The following is a 16,636-nucleotide window of genomic DNA, read 5'->3' as shown; positions in this document are numbered from 1 at the left end:
GGTGGGGGTCTGGGAGGATTGGGTTTGGGATGGCGGTGGGAAATGTACTTCTAATTAATATGTGACCAACCAATAATATAGCACACCTCAAAAAAAGTTAAGATTAAAGTTATTCGAATTACACTAAATTCAGTTTAGTCAAATTAAATTCAAATAAGTAATGGAAATTTGAATTCATTTTGAATCGGACTGACTTAGACTTGACTTTTTATTTATGTTTGCATGGATCACTTTTTAACTTTTTACTTTTGAGGAGAAACCATCTTATAACTTGAGAATTCATAATCTGACTTTTTTCTATAGTATGAAGGCAATGCAATTCTTTTATAATTTTGAAAAAATGGTAATCAAGGAAATTAATAAAACTTAAAATATATTTTAAAATTATTTAATTAGTTAATTTTGCATGTATCATAAAATAAACTTCAAAAAAATATTCCGATTTAAGAAGAATGTCACTATTTGAAATGCACTACTTAAGAGCTAGTTTTCTATGGACTTAGTCCACACTAATATTAGTGTGGACCAAAACCACTCATTTAACATAATGACTCTCTTATTTTTATAGTCACCTTTTATAACATCAAGTTACAATATCCACTAGTATTATCTAACATAGTGATATTTTTTTCATATAACCACCCTTCCTTACACTAGTATATTATAATGAAAGTTACCCTTACAATTTATAAGTACTACTTTTATACCTGTTTTCATGGAAACTTTTTTCATTAATCACAAAATTAGTCCACTATTGATTTACTGTGAAATAGGTCTATATAAGTTATTTACTTTGAAGATTATAGTTAGTTATTAGCTTTCGCCTTTCTAGTCCCCTCTAAAAAAAGGAAAAATTATTGTAATAATCCAACCTTTGAGTGGTTCGTTGAATTAATCCCACATATAGATTTTTTTTGTAATAATTCGAACTTTATGGGATAACTTCACAAAATAATCTGAACTTTTATTTTTCATGTCATCACCAATCCATTAGGTCTATTGTATGCAAAAAAAAAGTTCAGATTATTTGTGAAGCAATTTCTCAAAGTTGGAATTATTCTAAGATAAAAAAAAAATGGGATTAAGTTCAGCCAACCAGACCAAATGTTAGATTATTTAAAAAAAAAAAAAAAAAAAAAAGCTTTCTATTTCACCTAATAAAATTGGATTGTTTTGTTGTCCACTCTAGATTGTATAATTCCTCTTCCAGCACATATGGCCTTATTAAAGAAAGATATGTTCAACACTTCTCAAAGATATAAGCCACATGGATATCAATCAAAAAAAGCTTAGCTTAAATTCGTTTAGAACTTTAGATATACAACCATTTTAAAGGAAAGCAAAAAGCCCTAACGATAAATTTTCTTTATCTGCAATCAACATTCCTATTTTCCATTTTCTCCAATATTTGGATAGTGTCTTCTTTTCAGTTGGCTGTACTTTTCCTTCATTATAGAAGAATTTGTGTTTTTAGAAATGCAAAGCTAATTTTGGAAAAGTGGGAAATTCTCATATTGGAAGTTTACAAAGTTTTTCTTATTTTATAATTTTATTTGAGGCTTTGTGTATTGTTATTTGAAGAGCTCCCACTAGTAGTGTGGACTATGAACTAGAAAGGGGCTACCTGGCCATGTACTTTGACTGTAGATATAAAAAAGTTACTACCATTAGTTCTCAGTAATCTATATCTATTTTTTAAGTCTTTAACATCATTATAATCTCTCCAACTATTTATCTCCATCCTCCTATCTTCAACGATTTTCATTTCTCTTTTAACTTCTATGAGTATATAGATTATTAGATTGTGTATGACTTCAAGAATTTTCATTTGTTTTATCGCATCATCTTAGTCTCATTAACTCTAACTATACTATATTAGAATCCAAATCTTCTAAAGCTTTAGTGAAACTCTACAAAGTAAAGTTGTATTTGAGCCCTACATTTTAAAATTAAAGGTTCATATTAGTAGAAGGGAAAAATTTAAGGGTAGATTTTATGAGATAAAATAGGGGGATTGTAGAAAGAGAATATATGAGCCATTAATTTTTTATTTAATGGTTGATATTGCTCAAACTCTACCTTGTAGAGTTATTTTAAAACTCTAAAAAGTCCAAACACACCATATTGACTGAAACACGTACATTGCGCAGACATAAACCTAGTTACACTATTAAGCGTGGATAAGTGAGTAGCATAATATTCCTTTTTTTATTAGGAAATTAAGTTAGCCTAAGGGCTAACCCATTGGCTGATAAAAAATGCATAGCATAACATAATACTGGGAGTAAGGATCGAACCCCTGACCTCAGGGGCCAAGGGGGAGCGCTCTACCCACTTGAGCTAACTCCTATCCTTGTAATATTCCTTTTTTGTTTTGAAGGAGAGTAGTGTAATATTCCTTGATAAAATTAAATATATGATTGTTTAATGCTCAACCCAAAAAAATTACAACCATCTAGGTCGATCCTTGTGCTAGAGTTCCAGTTTAAGCCATAGCTGTGCGAGACCCAATGACCTGCTGGCCCAAATAAAAATTGACCCGGCCCACTTGATTATCTCATGTTATTAGTAATGATTTACGGAACCAAGGATGTTTTGGCCTAGTGGTTAAGATTGAGGTACTGTGAACGATAGGTCACAGGTTCGAATCCCCCCTCCCCTTCTTTGTACTTTGTACCGCCTTTGTAGCTCATATGGATAAAAAAAAAAAAAAAGTAACGATTTACGGAAGATGAAGTAAATAAAAGTTGCTGAATTTTCTCTTTGAAAAACTAATTGCAACTCGAACAGTTAGTTTAGTTTGTTATGCTTGAAACTTGCAAACAAACCCACTTGTCATTCCCTTATGTCATAGTCCATACACTCCATGAACAACTTCTCAACCCTAGATCCCATAATCAAAAAATTAAAATACACTTTCATATTATTTTCTTAAACTAATCTCTTGATTTTTTTTTTCAAGCATAAAGTTTAAATATTTATGGACGCTAAATATGCTTGGTTTTGTGTCATCATTATCTTGTTGCCTTTCATTGTCAAAAGTACTGCCTCTTCGGTAAGATTTTAATTTCAACACCTTTTGATATTTGTTTATGCAGCTATAATACTTTGTTTATCCCATGTTAAGTTCTTGCATATATAAATATAATAATCTTAATATTGAATCTTCTCTTGAGTAAAATTGTCTTAGAATGAAGTTACGGTAAAACCACCTTAAAATTTATCCGAAAATTAAATTATAAGTTAAAGGGATCAATTTTTACCGTAGAATGTCAGTTATATATAACTAGACGAGAAGACGCATTTTATCTTAAATTGGGCCATTTTTATATAAATTACCTGTATAAGTCGAAACATTACTTTTATGTTACCATAAATTATTGTAATTAAGTCGTAAATGATACACAAATAATGAAATAATGCAGGATGAATGCGTGTACACGGTGTACGTAAGAACGGGCTCAATCATAAAGGCAGGAACAGACTCCAAAATAAGCTTAGCCCTGTTCGATCAGAATGGTGTGGGCTTGGACATACCAGATCTGAAGTCTTGGGGTGGGCTACAGGGCCCAAATCACAGCTACTTTGAGAGAGGTAATCTGGATATATTCGGCGGGATAGGCCCATGCATATCTGGGCCTGTTTGCTCCATGAATGGCTTCAGATGGATCAGGCCCACATCATGGTTGGTATTGCAACTACGTGGAGGTCACTACTACTGGGCCCCATATTCCATGCGCCCAGAAGCTATTCACCGTGGAACAATGGCTTGCTAGAGATGCCGCCCCTTATGAACTTACTGCTCTTAGGGACTACTGCTCTTATACACACACCCAACAAGATTCAAGTTGAATGCACGGACACTTCAGTTTGGTAGATGTTTCGTGTGTCGAAAACGTTTTGCGTGTCAAAACACAAGAATACGTTTTTGAAACGCATAGACACCCCATCTAATACTTCTCCTTCTGCTGGTCGGCTGCAAGCCTGCAACTATTGTCATCAACTATGCAGTTCATCTAGTACTATAGTTTATACTGAATCAATGTATTTATATGCTACTATTCCATATTCATTATAGATAATTGTAGTCCAAAAGATCTAGAACAGTTGAAATTTGATTAGAATATAAAGCTAAGACAATACAAATAAAATGTAGGTCATTAAGTAACTAGAATTACTAATGGAGATTGTTTAAAGTTTTCCCAAAAAAATTCCCCGACATTTTCTCACTTTTAGAATTCTCGTTTCCCCGTGTCCCCGTGTCTACGTGTCGCGTTTCCGTGCAACTTTATTTCATCATAGTTTATACCTAGTTACGCTATTAAGCGTGGATGAGTGAGTAGCGTAATATTCCTTTTTTTTAATTAGGAAATTAAGTCAGCCCAAGGGCTAACTCATTGGCTGGTAAAGAATGCATAGCATGCTAAGGAAATACCCCAACACAATACTGGGAGTAAGGATCGAACCCCTAACCTCAGGGGCCAAGGCCCAAGGGAGAGCGCTCTACCCACTTGAACTAACTCTTATCCTTGTAATATTCCTTTTTTGTTTTGAAGCATAGTACTCCATCTGTTTCAAATTATAAGGCATTTTAGCTAGAAGAATTTGTTTCAAAATATAAGGCATTCTACAATACCAATGTAAGATTAAATGCAATTTTATATTATCAAAATAAGCTTATAGGTTATTTGGTATTATCAATACAATATTTAATGTCAATTCTTATTACCCATGCAAATCTAACTAAAATTAACTAAATTCTTAATCTATGTGCAAAAACCTTAAACGACTTATATTTTGAAACGGAGGGAGTAGTGTAATATTCCTTGATAAAATCAGATATATGATTGTTTAATGCTCAGCCCAAAAAAATTACAACCATCTAGGTCGATCCTTGTGCTAGAGTTCCAGTTTAAGCCATAGCTGTGCGAGACCCAATGACCTGCTGGCCCAAATAAAAATTGACCCGGCCCACTTGACTATTTCATGTTATTAGTATTTAGTAATGATTTACGGAAGATGAGGTGAATAAAAGTTGCTGAATATTCTCTTTGAAAAACTAATTGCCACTTGAACAGTTAGTTTAGTTTGTTATGCTTGAAACTTGCAAACAAACCCACGTCATTCCCTTATGCCATAGTCCATACACTCCATGAACAACTTTTCAACCTAGATCCCATAATCAAAAAATTAAAATACACTTTCATATTATTTTCTTGAACTAATCTCTTGATTTTTTTTTCGAGCACAAAGTTTAAATATTTATGGACGCTAAATATGCTTGGTTTTGTGTCATCATTATCTTATTGTCTTTCATTGTCAAAAGTACTGCCTTTTTGGTAAGAATTTAATTTCAACGCCTTTTGATATTTGTTTATGCAGCTATAATACTTTGTTTATCCCATGTTAAGTTCTTGCATATATAAAGATAATAATCTTAATATTGAATCTTCTCTGGAGTAAAATTGCCTTATAATGAAGTTACGGTAAAACCACCTTAAAATTTATCCAAAAATTAAATTATAAGTTAAAGGGGTCAATTTTTACCGTAGAATGTTAGGTATATACAACTAGACGAGAAGACGCATTTTATTTTAAATTGGGATTTTTTTTATATAGATTACCTTTATAAGTCGAAATATTACTTTTATGTTATGATTAATTATTGTAATTAAGTAGTAAATGATACACAAATAATGCAGGATGAATGCGTGTACACGGTGTATGTAAGAACGGGCTCAATCATAAAGGCAGGAACAGACTCCAAAATAAGCTTAGCCCTGTTCGATCAGAATGGCGTGAGCTTAGACATACCAGATCTGAAGTCTTGGGGTGGGCTACAGGGCCCAAATCACAGCTACTTTGAGAGAGGTAATCTGGATATATTCAGCAGGATAGGCCCATGCATATCTGGGCCTGTTTGCTCCATGAACTTGGCTTCAGATGGATCAGGCCCACATCATGGTTGGTATTGCAACTACGTGGAGGTCACTACTACTGGCCCCCATATTCCATGCGCCCAGAAGCTATTCACCGTCGAACAATGGCTTGCTAGAGATGCAGCCCCTTATGAACTTACTGCTCTTAGGGACAACTGCACTTATGCACACACCCAACAAGATTCAACTGCTTCTTCTTCAATTTGACAGAGTTTATAACAGATCATCATAATATAGAGTTAAATTTAAGCAGTTGAGAATTTGAGATCTTATATATCATATGTGTAATCTGTTTTGGGTTTAACTGCTTATCTTTCTAACGCATTATTAAAAAAATGGGTGATATATTTGTTAAAGCACCAATTCAACCAAAAGTTTAAGCTAATGATTGAGGTTCTATATAGTATTTATACTCTATCACGCCCCCCTCACGTAAGAGTCTTTGATCTTGAACTGTGGATGATTAAATATATCCACACTTGCGATTGTTGAGCAAGATTATAATATAGGGAGCTTTTAGTTACCAAACTGAACAAAACAAACATGTCCTATTGTTCGATCTGGTTCATTGTAGTTTCTTCGAAGACGAATTTGATTTAGTCTTGTTTAATTGTATCTCGTTTTACTTTAATACCTATTGTAGATGTTGTTTGGCCTTCAATTAATGAAATTTCTCTTTCAAAAAAAAAAAACATGTCATATACTCCTATACGTACTTTAAAATTAATATCAAACATCATCAAATAATTACAACATCAATTTAGTAAATCATTAAATTGTCGTGTTCATCAGGAGAATTTTTTTTCCTCTGGCCTTATGACCCCGTGCGTGTGAGGGAGTGGCTCGAACAAACCTTTTCTCGGCGCCCACCCTCTTCTGATAATGTTGGTGTTTCTACTTCTGATGCTCCCCTTCCTCATATTCTACTGTTGTTCATACTTTTGATTTTCATGGATGCATTAAACACTACTTAGATGTGTTAAAAAATTAATGCGGTAATTAATCAAGCCTTTGAAATATACTCCCTCGACTTGTATTAGTTTACCCGTTTTGACTTCGACAGTATTATACATGACTTTGACTATCTCTTGTGATTAGGACTTAAGGAAAAATATAGTCATGTAAAATTTTGTTAGATTCATCTCAGAGTGTATTATCCAAATATCAACTTTTCATTTTTTTTATTGATAATTAGAGATATTAAGGTTTAAATTACTGCCTAGGTAAATGTACCCCAAAGAAATTTGGGTAACCTAATAAAAATCAGAGGGGGTATACGCAAATTAGATCCCAGGGAAGGGAGTAGGATGAGCATCCTACACCTTCCCCTAAATGACGTCATTTCATTAGTTTTAGGGGGGCCAAAAATTTGGCTGGCTTTTGGCAGTATTTTTAAAAGTGGGTCAGCTCCCACATTTCAAACTTTTGTACTTTGTTGCTTACATCACTCACTCATTCACTAACCAAGGATGTCTTGGCCTAGTGGTTAAGATTGAGGTGCTGTGAACGATAGGTCACAGGTTCGAATCCCCCCTCCCCTTCTTTGTACTTTGTACCGCCTTCGTGGCTCATATGAATCAAAAAAAAAAAAAAAAAAACTCACTCATTCACTCTCTTTCTCTCTCATTTATTTTTCAAAAACCATTTCAATTCTCTCTCTCTCTCATTTATTTTGTTCTTCATTTATTTCTCCCTGATTTTCATTCATTTCTATCATAAATTCCCAAAAGTTGATATTTGGTTTTATTTTCTGTTTTGCATTTTTAAAACTTTGCATGTTTTATGTACTCAATTTGTAAAATGGAGGATATAAGTGGAAATGATGGAATTTCAATTGATAATGTTATTCCTTCTAATGCAATGAAAGATTTAGGTGATGGAGGAGAAAGAGAAGAAGATGAATTACCAGGAAATTTTGGTATTTATTTGTTGAAGTAATTTTTTGATGTAGAAATGCATATGGTTTGTTGTACTATATATACGAGTATACATTTCGTATTTTTTAGTGATCAAAGTAATGACCATCAGTGTACATTGTGATTTTTATCCTTATTGCGTTGGTTGTGGTACCTTTTTTTGATTATTAGCTCCACCTACAGTTGCATACTTGCATGTACATGCACGTACCTTGCATGTACACTTTGTTGACATTCATATACATTAACCGGTTTATAATCATTTTGTTATGTGTTGACCTTTTGTTTTCATACGCATATTGAGTTTTTTTTTGTTTGTGTCTATAGAATATGTTGAGTTTGAGACATCTGAATTGATACTCAAAAAGGTTGCTAATGGCGAAGAAACTTACAAATTATACAATGACTATGCCTTTAAATGTGGATTTGGGATTCACAAGGCCAAAGTTTGTTGGAGATATGATACAAAGACCATTAGACAACGATTTTTAGTTATGCATGCATGTTAGTGAAGCGAATGTACATTTAGTCATACACTAGTAAACATTAACGCAACTGTAATGTACACAGAACAAGGTCAGCTCTATAAAATAAAATGACTTGAACATCCAGTCATAACAACATTGTACATTCAGGCTTAGTAATTGAATAATCTTGCTAGAACATTTGTAAAAATCAGCTTCATAAAATACCTTGAACATTAAGTCATAACAATATTGTACATTCATGCATAGAAATTGAACAATCTTGCTATATAAAATTGTACATTAAGTCGTAATCAGTGAATATTTAATAAAACAATTTTGTACATTGAGTCATATCCAGTGAACATATTGAATTTCATCACTTTGAATTGTGGCACCTGGAGCACTATAAGATATGGGACTGTAATTGTACATATTGAATTTCATTAGTGAACAAACATCAACACACTGGTGTAGAAAGCAACAAAGATTGCAAATTACTCACTTGACATCGGCTTCAAAAATTGGGTTACTTTCAGTTGAGGGTTGTCATTGTACATTTTGATTTTGTTAATGAACAACCACGAAGCCAAGAATGTACAAAGAAACATAATAGAATAAAAGGGTGGCCAATGGTATTTCTTAACTTTGTGATCTTGCAACTCCAAAAAAAAAACGAAATTTAGTAACTAGAGGGCGAAATTTAAAAAACGAAATCATTAAACATGGAAGGAGGAAAAAATTACTCAATTGTTGGGATATTGAATGAAATTTGGAGTACTGAATGAACTATTTGCAAAATTTATAACTAATTTTTGGGATGGTGGAAGATAATTATAGTGGATTGGAAATATGGAGGTTATGGAGTTTTTGATTTTTTTGGAGAGAGAAAATGTAGAGGGAAGTGAAATGATGGAGGTTGAGTATGGAAAAGTGAGAAGTGAGATGGTGGTTTACCCGCATTTAATGGTGAACAGTAACTGTCAAATCAATTACTTTTTGCATTTTTCATCTGTACTCTATAAGTAAGTCAATGTTCATTGGTTGTCAAATCAATTACTTTTTGCAAGTTCATTGATGGGTTTTGTTCTTCTTGCCTTGCGTTTTGGAGCTGGTGTAGGATGCTCATCCTACATCTCATTCCAGCATCTACTTATTGGGGGGTATATACTACTATAGTTCTCGATATTGTTAATAATTAGATCGTATATTTTTTATATATATTTTTGAAATCCCATATTAAAAATTATTAATAATACTAATATATTCATAAAAAATTAATTTCTAGAAAGATGTAATTGCAATTATTTAAGAATTTTCCTTTGTTAAAGGTACTCCAAAAAATAGAGCGCTCTTTCCAACTAAACTTATTTTAATCAAGTTTTATTAGACCAAATTAAAAATAATCAATCTCAGTACCTTTTTAAGAGGCAATGAGAACATACCAAATTAGCTAGATTTATTAACAAACACAATGTCAAAGGTTATGAGATATCTTATACGGAGTTCTTCAATCATCCTTTAGAAACTGACCGCGTGTAAGGAAAATCTTAAATATTAAATTCGATCAAAATTGCAGGTTGTAAACGAGTCATTCAGTCGGGTTTGTTTTAGGTCGATTTGAGCTGAGTTTATGTAATTGAGTATGTTGAAATTGTTTCATGTAAAGTCAATATGTGAATTAAATATATATTTAAAAAATAAAATATTTTAAGTCAATAGTTACAATTAACAAGTAGGCAATATTCTTAAAGTAAATGATGCTGTATTGAAATAACAAAATATTTATACTAGACGAATCATAGTTGACGGTGGAGGTGGCAAACGGGTCAAACAGATTGGGTACGGGTCGGGCTAAAACGAGTCGGGTCATAATCGGGTCAACTTTTTGTTCGGGTCGGGTTTGTTCGAGTGCGGGTTAATATCGGGTCCATGAGATTTCGGGACATATCGGGTCGGGTTAGATAGGGTTTCCGATCTCCCAAATAAATAAAACACATATAAAACTAATGAGAGTAGATTAAATAATTTCTGGACAGTGGCTAAATTATTATGGGTAATGTTATATGTAGCCCTAAGGGATACATATAAGCATTAAATACATGTTTTAAAATAGAAATAATTTATGAATTCATGACAAAATTTCACATCATTTGAGGTAATAAATGCTGGATTCAAATTTTATTTCTATTTTAATCTTCTTATACATAGCCCTTTAGGGCTATGTATATCATTTTCCAATTATTATATATAATATTTCAATACAATATTTTCCTTAAATTTGTTTAAAAAGTAACTAATATGACAACTTTTCGGGTCGGATTCGGGTTGTGGTCATCATTATCGGGTTATTTCGGGTCGGGTAGATGCGGGTTTGGGTAGGTTCGGTCATATTCGGGTCTGTTTTAATTAGGGTCAGGTTATTTCGGGTTTCGGGTCGTTATTTTCGGGTGAAAACGGGTTTCGAATCGGATATTTCGGGTCGGGTCAACGGGTGCGGGTCAATTTTGCTGGCTATAGTTGACGGTATAGCTCCAATTAATTTAAATCGGGTCAAATTCGGATCTATCTGACTTGGGTCTTGGATCGGTTCATTTGGGGGTGAGTTTTAGTGTTTTACCATGTCTTATGCTGAAAAGTTTATCTCTCTCTCCAATCAATATCTCCCCACGTGCATTGCGTGCAAGAAGGAGCAAATCTTCCTCTAAAGTCTAATGTAGCCATGTAAATAATATACTTTAGTTTTCTCCACCAGGGGTGGGGCAACATAGCGGGGTCCTATACACTCTCTTAAAATTGGACCTTTTATATTTAGTTCATAAAAAATATTAGATTCTCATTTTAAAAAAAAATACTCTCAACATATCAAATAATTATAAATAAACAAATATTTAGGCATAAATAGAGTAAATTTTATTGGAAAATCGCAAAAAAAAAAAAGGAGTATGAGTAGAAATTAATGAGAGAGAGTTAGGAGGAGAGAGAAAAGAGTAGCCATTAATGGGGAATTGGGGATTTGAAGCAGCCAAAGAAAAATCCACCCGTGGTGGTTTATTAATGTGAGTAGGTGATGAGTCCGCAGTCATAATTAAAACAGCAAAAAGTAGAAAAAAAAACTACTCCTAAGTAGAATTGAACCGGCTCCCCTTTGCCCCAACCCTTACTACTTTACCACTAGTCAAATACTTTCCTTTTGTTTTTCTTTCAAACATTTAATACATATAATATATTTCGGGACCCCTCTATTTTCGGGGTCCTATTCCGTCACCATACTGCATGGGCCAAGAACCGCCCCTGTTCTCCACAATCCAAGAATTTCTCTGTAGTAATCCCAAGGATTTATTTTCAATTTACAACTTTTTATTAAAAAAAGGTTGTCATATCAATAAAACTAGCACTTCAGTAAAATCAGTAAATTATATAAAATAAAATAATAAAAATTAGTAAAAATTAAGTTTATTTCAGTAAAAATTACTGGAAATGAACAAGAGATAGGTTGATTAATGATTCCTTTTATATCCAACGTTTAGTTGTAGAAGTTCTTTCGAAATTATTAAAGAGTAATACACTCCCAATAAATTTTCGTATAAAATTGCAAAGTCCTAAATTATCAACACTGAATCACAACATTGTACTCCAGAAACAATGGATTACATCTTACATTCTATTTTCATTTTTCATTAATTTTACGAATTACTTGAAATTCATAAATCATAATAAACTCATAATCATCGATGATGTTAATTTTGACCAGCACAAAATAAGAAACGACATTATCTGATGGGAAATTCATAAATGGTGATAAATTATTATCAATCTTAAACTAATATACAAGACTTTTCTCCTCTCTTCTTTTTTTCTTTTATATCTAATATCAAGACTACTTCTTTTAAATATTACTAATTGTTAGGAAATAGACACCTCATCTACCTGACTTCCCAAGCTATTGATAAGCCAATATACGTATTAAAGTGTCTCACTGTCTTAGTAGTACTATTCAACCTCATTTGATAAGGTAGCTTATGGTCTTATAGATTGTCAGTACTTCAAAAAAACATCGTCCACCTTAAAATTACTCAAATCCTCTGCGTTTCACTAAGAATTCATACTTAAATACTCAAATCTCATTTCCAACTTGTCAAACTACACAAAAATATGGCAGCCAAACACACCCTAATCTCCTATTCATCCATTTTCCTGTTCTTCTCAATTTTCGCCCTTTCTGCCACCGCTGTAAGTATTTTTTTTCTTATCTTATCTTATCTTATTTATAATATATATTTAATCAGATTATTTTGTGATATTATATGATAGATGAAATATTTTCCACATTATTTAGGATGATTATAACTGTGTATACACAGTTTACATAAGAACAAGCAAAACCTTCAGTGGAGGAACAGACTCCATCATCAGCGTAGTATTTTACGACGACACAGGCAATGGAATTCTAATAAAGAATCTAGAGGCCTGGGGTGGGCTGATGGGCCCAGATTACGACTACTATGAGAGAGGCAACTTGGACATCTTTTCGGGCCGAGGCCCATGTTTAAGCAGGCCGGTCTGCTCCATGGAGCTTACTTCCGATGGATCTGGAGCCCACCATGGTTGGTACTGTAACTACGTGGAGGTTACTACTAGTGGGCCCCATATGCAGTGTGGTCAACAACTGTTTACCGTTGAACAATGGATTGCTCTTGATAGGTCTCCTCATGAGCTTACTGCTGTTAGAGATAATTGCAAGAATAATGATGGGTTTAAACGACGTCGTCCGGTTAATTCACTTCTTCCTGTTGAAACACTTCTTGCTGCTTCATCTTAATTATAATTAAGTAGCACTTTTGATTATTATTATTATTATCATTAGCTGTGATTGATTGTATGATCGGAGGTGAGTGGAAGTTTGATGCATTAATTTCCATGGACTGAGAGGGTATAATTTCTTGTTTCTGTGGAATTTTGTATGATCACTTTAATAATAATTAATGCATTAAGGTAATTTATGTTATTTTCCTTTTCTTCTTTTTGGAGATTTTATGTAATGCTTAATAGTACTCCCATAGTCCCATATGGAGCTTGTCTTGGCAACCAACCGTTTGAGTCTCTTAGGGGACTCAAACGGGGGTAATTTGGTCATTTTAAGCTTTAGAAATTTCACGCGCGTGTTGTTTGGTACCAATGCTAGGTTAGATTGGTACCATTATCCGAAAATTTTGATACCAAAGTAAGGTTGCTTGGTACCAATCCTGATAACAATGTGATATCAATACCAGGTTATAATGATACCATTGTGTAACTATTTGAGTGTTTGAGTCTTTTTTGGACTCAAACATTTGGTTACCAAGCCTTTCTCATCCCATATGCTACTTTTTTTTTTTCGGCAGTTGAATCTTGGCAAACTCTTATGTGGAAGATTTTAAGCCACTTTGTCAGTTTGTGGTACTATTGTTGTCACCAATTAGCTGTTTGTTTACAACAACGCTAATTAGTCGACAACATTTGTTTTAATTCTTATTTAAAAACTTTGTCAGCCATTTCTAATAAAAAAGAATCTCACTAAATTTGTTCTAAACAAAGTACTATTCACATACTATTCATATGAAGTTCACTCCAAAAATTGAAATATCTTATAAGAAATTTATACTCTCTCCATACTAATTTCTCCGGTTTTTAATTATTAGTTTATCCATTTTGACTTTTGACACTATTTACATACATGGCTTTGACTATCTCTTGTAATTTGTAAGCAAAATATAGTCATGTGAGATCTTGTTGATTTGTCTCAATATGTATTATCCAAATATCAACTTTTTGCAATTTTTGCTTAATGAAAATTAGAGATCTTAAGGCTCAAATTAGTGTATCGGTAAATGTGCTCCAAAGAAATGGGTAAACTAATAAAATCCAGAGGGAGTATAATATAAGTTTTGATTCAGTTTTACACGGAAATTAAGGTAAGTTGTTGTTTTTTGTGGACAAATAGATTCATTTTTACTACTTGTTTTTTTACATTGTTTTTTTCTTTTTAACAACAAATAAAAATTGAACATTTAATGTTGCACGGTTTAATGTGTAGAGAAGTTCAATGGGGTCAAAGTTTTCATTTTGTCATTAATAATGGTACATTGAAAGCTGAAATTATGAGAATATTTTGGGAATTAAATTACTTTCATCGGGGTATTTTGGGCATGATTACTAATTAAAAATAGAAATAAGACGAATATTTTAAAATAGCTTATAAAAAAACATATGAGACGGAGGGAGTAATTATCAAATGTAAATTACCAACTTGTGTACACCTTTGGATTACTATTTTCCATTTTCCCCTTTCCCAAATCTCCCAATCGACCTTTTATTATGTGTACAATGAACAAGTAAAATATCGAGTGACAAGAAAAAACAAAGGGATAGTTCCACTGTTGTGGGGGTTGGGGGAATTATACATAGGGCCTGTTTTCCCCAACTTATTTTCAGTTCAGTTCAATTCAATTCAATTCAGTTCCGTTCATCAGTTCAGCTCTGGACAATACTTTTACTCTCACATATGACTATTCATTTCAGTTCAGTTCAGCTATTTTATGCCGAAGAGAACAGACACATATTTCATCTGCTTCGTTTTAAATGCAACAAATGAATATTTTATATCTCATAAATATCCTTTATTGCATTTAAATTAAAACGAAATGAAGAAAGTATAGGAAAAGCCCGAGTGCAAGATTAAGGGAAAAGAGGAAGAAGTGGCGTGCAAAGAACATTTGAGGAAAAAGTCAAGTGATCACCAATAAAAAGATTTTACAGAAAATGCAATCTCAATTTTCCCTTTGGCCCCTTTATATCCCCTATCCATTTTTTCTCGAGGGATGATAAATATCTAACAGTTAAATGCGTTAGATGTAAGTTTTTGTGTTATAAATATTGTTTGTGTATATAACATATATTTTTTGGGTATGTAAATATATTATTTGTGTTGTTTTCCTCTCATTAATTTATTATTAAAAAAAAATATTATTTTTACATATACAAACAGCATTTATTTTAAACAAAAATTTGTGTTAAATATATATCTAACAGTCAGAGATTCATCAAACCTATTTTTTCCTATATGCTTGTTATCCAAACATATTCCAAAATTATATCATCGGCAAAAGATCTGGGAAATTTTTGGAATTAAATTATGAAATAGTGTTAGCTACTTGAGTATAATATAAACTTGTTTCCACCAATGTGTTATTGGAAATGTATATTGGATCATTGGATGATCCTTTTGTTTTCTTAAAGGACATAAGGCTCTTAACTCTAGTCGTTTATCAATCTAGTATCTAACAATTTCAAGATTCAATTGCTTTAGAACTAACTTTAAATATTTTGGATGATAAACTGATAGCAATAGATTAATTCAGATCCTACTAGATTTTGAATGTTCCATATTTGAGCTGCCACATGTCTAATTAAGGATGAAACTCTCCAACAAGTGATATTCCATTCTCACTACTTGAATTAGAGACTTATAATTAAGCTACAACAAGCATTTACTAGTTGATAGAAACATGATAGCCTCTTTTTTTTGACAACGAGAAAATTTGTATTAATTAAACGAGAAAGTATAACATAATGTCAATACAACCAAATATAAAATAAAGTAGACAAACCTCAATGAGCTTTATAAGCTCTTACACTCCATAAAAAACAAAAATAAGTAAAACCGATAAAGAGTCGCATGTGAAGGAGTCGTTGGTCAATGCTTGTGATGGTGGAGTCAAAACTCTGATGGCTGATGGAAGTGGTAGGATATATAAGCGAGTATCGTTCACGATCCGGACAACAAACAACAAATGACGAGCTTCACATCTCGCCACATGAGCAATCCCAACAATCGGCTATCGCTTGGGATTTTGGGCTCATGCTCTTTTGAAGACTTACCTTTGCGACTCATCTCTCTCTCTCTCTCTCTCTCTCTCTCTCTCTCTCTCAGACTGAGAGAGAGAGAGGGTGCATTTCAGGTTTTTCCATTAGGTAGGAGAAACGCAGTTGAGTGGGTTACAAGATGCAACTGCGGTGCCGCCTTCAACTTTAAAATTTTCAAGGCAAGGACCATGAAAATCAATGTCAAGCTAAGAAGAGAGCTAAACAATTTGATCTCGAACACACCTCCGGTTTGTGAAATCGAAAAAAATATCCCAACCATGAAAACCGTTCACCGCCTCTACCACACTCACACTTCTCATCCTACTGAGTCACCTTTTCCATATTCAAAAATTTTGAAAAACCTAAATATTCTACTACGACAACATTAAACCACCGACTCTTATCCAACTAG

At 33.0% G+C, this 16,636-nt stretch overlaps 3 protein-coding genes across 3 annotated transcripts; all 3 read left to right on the top strand.

Moving 5' to 3' along the window:
* The first annotated feature begins 2,980 nt into the window (after window positions 1-2,980).
* LOC104895894 (PLAT domain-containing protein 3) lies at window positions 2,981-3,852 on the top strand. The gene is given in 3 exon segments (XM_048647196.2): window positions 2,981-3,055; window positions 3,426-3,655; window positions 3,657-3,852. Coding segments are annotated over 3 exon segments (501 nt in total).
* A 1,844-nt stretch (window positions 3,853-5,696) lies between these two features.
* Window positions 5,697-6,146, top strand: LOC125498885 (PLAT domain-containing protein 3-like). Its single transcript, XM_048647197.1, has one exon. The coding sequence runs from the start codon at window positions 5,697-5,699 to the stop codon at window positions 6,144-6,146; it is 450 nt and encodes a 149-aa protein (XP_048503154.1).
* A 6,169-nt stretch (window positions 6,147-12,315) lies between these two features.
* LOC104895697 (hypothetical protein) lies at window positions 12,316-13,331 on the top strand. The gene is made up of 2 exons (XM_010682267.4): window positions 12,316-12,552; window positions 12,659-13,331. The coding sequence occupies exons 1-2, from the start codon at window positions 12,475-12,477 to the stop codon at window positions 13,139-13,141; spliced, it is 561 nt and encodes a 186-aa protein (XP_010680569.2). The 5' UTR covers window positions 12,316-12,474; the 3' UTR covers window positions 13,142-13,331.
* Window positions 13,332-16,636: the final 3,305 nt, after the last annotated feature.

Source organism: Beta vulgaris, chromosome 6, assembly GCF_026745355.1.
Source record: "Beta vulgaris subsp. vulgaris cultivar EL10 chromosome 6, EL10.2, whole genome shotgun sequence".
Taxonomy (NCBI): domain Eukaryota; kingdom Viridiplantae; phylum Streptophyta; class Magnoliopsida; order Caryophyllales; family Amaranthaceae; genus Beta; species Beta vulgaris.
This window is presented reverse-complemented; position numbering and strand designations above follow the sequence as displayed.